Genomic DNA, 2,856 nt, shown 5'->3' on the forward strand with positions numbered 1-2,856 from the left:
TCTTTGATAATATTTAGATTTGATGTTAACTTTTAAAAAATATATATTTTAATATATTTTTAAATAAAAAATATACTTTCCAGTAAATAAAAAATAGATTTTAATGTGATAATAGCTGACAAGTTATTTCACTAATCCTAGAGATTTATTCATGGAGTTTCATAGCCTTGAACTCATCTTTTCCTCCTCTGCTTTTGCAGGATGACAGCCACTAAGCTTAACATATGTAATATATTGCTTAATTTTTATAATAGTACTGCTTCGAGTAAATGTGTTATGCTACCGGTTGGATTTTAAATTAATTTTTAATATAAAAAAATTAAATGCGGTTCCTAATATCACAAAGTTTTTATATTAAGAACTTGAAACATGATGATGGTGCTTAATAAAATATATTAAAAAAAGATATGAACTTATAAATCATAACAGAGTTGCTAATATTAATTAAAAATTAAAGTAAAAAGTTGATCTTAGTAAGGAATGAATACACATACAAATATTTATTTGAGTTTATCTCGTAAGGTACCTTTAAAAAACATTTATTTAATTATTTGAAAATTAAAATGGATATTCGTAAAAAAAATGATTTAAATTTTGAAGAAAAATGTATTTTCTAGTTAAAGTTCTCTTTTCTTATTCATGAATTGTTTTTTTGGTTTTTACAAGAACATATTTTTTTCAATTAGTAATATGGTTTATTGAATAAAAAATAAATAAAAATAAAATAAATATTCACTAACATTATAAATAAATTGATTTCTAATAACCTGATATGGATCTTGTGACTGATTAAGGCCTCAGTTTTTTAACTTTAAAAACCTAAATTTTAGCCTTTTTAATCCAAAAACATTAAAAAAAAAATTATATTGACTTTGAAAACCTCATTTCTAACAGAAAAACATATTTTAATTGGATTAAAAACTTAAAATTAAACCAATCAAAAAACTTATTAAGTCAAGATCTGCTTTCTCATTCATCATTGAAGGTGAGAATAACTTAAAATTCAATTTTGCAAACACATTATTCAATTTAACATCAAAGTATTGCATCTCACATTGGATACATGAAAGCATGAAAATTAAAGTAGATTATGATATACAATATCATTCCAACATAACTTGCAATGATCAAATTGAAAAGAAAGAAGTTTGATGACCAAAATGTAAAAAATAAAAACTTTAAGGACTAAATGGGAAATTAAATATGAATAGTGGAGTGAATAGGTAAATGTGAGAGGAAAAATAATAGCAATAGAGTAAAACAACAATTTGTTTTAGTTGGTAATAAATTTTTTTCTTAAGAATACCTAAAATCCTATTTCACAAAATTGTTAATCAATTTAATATTATAATACTACACCGTGCATTAATTACGTAAAAACATGAAAATTAAAGTAGAGTATAATATTTAAAATGGTTTCATAATAACTTATAAAGATAAAATTAAAATTAAAAAAAAAAATTCAATAATCAAGAAGGAAAAAAATTGTTTATAAACAATCGGATGAACCGGCAAATATAAAAGGAGAGGAACAACCCAATAAAACAACAATTCATTTTAGATATTAGTGTTAAATTAATTAGAACCCGTTTGGCAATATGGCTAGCTCCTCGTTTGCTAAAAAATTGAAACTTATTTGCATTTAAAATTATTTTTATATATTTTTAAATTATTTTGATATTCTAATATCAAAAATAAATTTTTAAAAATATTTAAAAAATATTTGAATACGTTTAAAAAAACACTAATTAGAATATACAGAAAAGAAAACAATAATGATTTTTTTTGGAAGAAAAGGAACATTTTACTAGACATACAAAACCTGACTACAAATAATATTCCTGACCGCCTTTGAATTCCTACATTGACAGCACTCCGTATGCCTAATGAAGTTTGTGTAAGAAGTAAAAAATAATTATACCAACGATATACTTCGTCTAGAAAGAGGACAGCAAACTGTCCAGGTAGTCACTCCCCAGGTCCTGAAATTCTACCACATCATTCGCAAACAATTCTTCTGCGCGAGCCGTTCTCTTGGGTCCAGGTTGTTCCATCATTGTCGACTCACTTTTCACTTCCCAGTCTCTTGAAGCCCTTTTTCTATGGATAACTGAAACATTGTCGCTGCTTCCTGGAAATGTGCAAGAATTGTTGTTCCCTTGAGAATTTGTGGTGGACAAAACACTGGAGTCGTTTCTGGAGCAGTCAATGCACATAGCCTTTGCAACTGTTTCAAGTGGGAAGTTGAGGTATGTCTTGGGGCCTCTGATTCTCAAAGCAGCCTTGTCGTAAGCCAAAGCTGCTTCTTCAGCTGTCTCAAAAGTCCCAAGCCAAACTCGAGCTCCTTTTCTCGACGAGTCCCTTATCTCTGCTGCATACTTTCCCCAAGGCCGCCTCCTTACTCCCCGGTAATGCCTGGTAGTCACTTTCTCTACTTTCACAGTACTCGCTATGGAGCTTAGGCTGCTGGGACTTCTGTTTTCTGCAGTATCATTGCAAGTACTGTTCATTTGAGGAATGATTCCATCAAGAAGTTCCTCCCAGGTCTCAGCACCAATCGAGATCCACCTGCCTAGACTCGGTAGCCTTTGTAGAACCTCCATGGACTCATCTCTCCTATCAAGACTAGGCAATTCCTGCCATGATTTAGACACCTCTTGTTCACTATTACTAATTCCTCTGTCTCCTCTATCTTCTCCTATGTAGCTTGCCCAAACATTCTCTAACATTCCTTCAGATGCTGCACGATGATCACTTTGTATAGTCATGTTGTCATTTACATAAAAAAGAATTGGCTAGTTGATTTCACACAAACAATAAAAAGGGAGGAGGACGGAAGGTGTTACATATATATAT

The 2,856-nt window shown here is 29.8% G+C and overlaps 1 protein-coding gene across 1 annotated transcript; it reads right to left on the minus strand.

Moving 5' to 3' along the window:
* Positions 1-1,757: 1,757 nt before the first annotated feature.
* On the minus strand, positions 1,758-2,828 carry LOC105120215 (ethylene-responsive transcription factor ERF091-like). The gene has a single exon (XM_011018403.1). It carries the CDS (start codon positions 2,766-2,768, stop codon positions 1,938-1,940), a length of 831 nt encoding a protein of 276 aa, XP_011016705.1. The 5' UTR covers positions 2,769-2,828; the 3' UTR covers positions 1,758-1,937.
* Between the last annotated feature and the right edge of the window lie 28 nt (positions 2,829-2,856).

Source organism: Populus euphratica, unplaced genomic scaffold (genome assembly GCF_000495115.2).
Source record: "Populus euphratica unplaced genomic scaffold, PopEup_1.0 scaffold5573.1, whole genome shotgun sequence".
NCBI lineage: Eukaryota > Viridiplantae > Streptophyta > Magnoliopsida > Malpighiales > Salicaceae > Populus > Populus euphratica.

Bases quoted from the DNA above. Each gene is read 5' to 3' on its own strand.
- LOC105120215 (XM_011018403.1), bottom strand. From the start codon at position 2,768: ATGACTATACAAAGTGATCATCGTGCAGCATCTGAAGGAATGTTAGAG.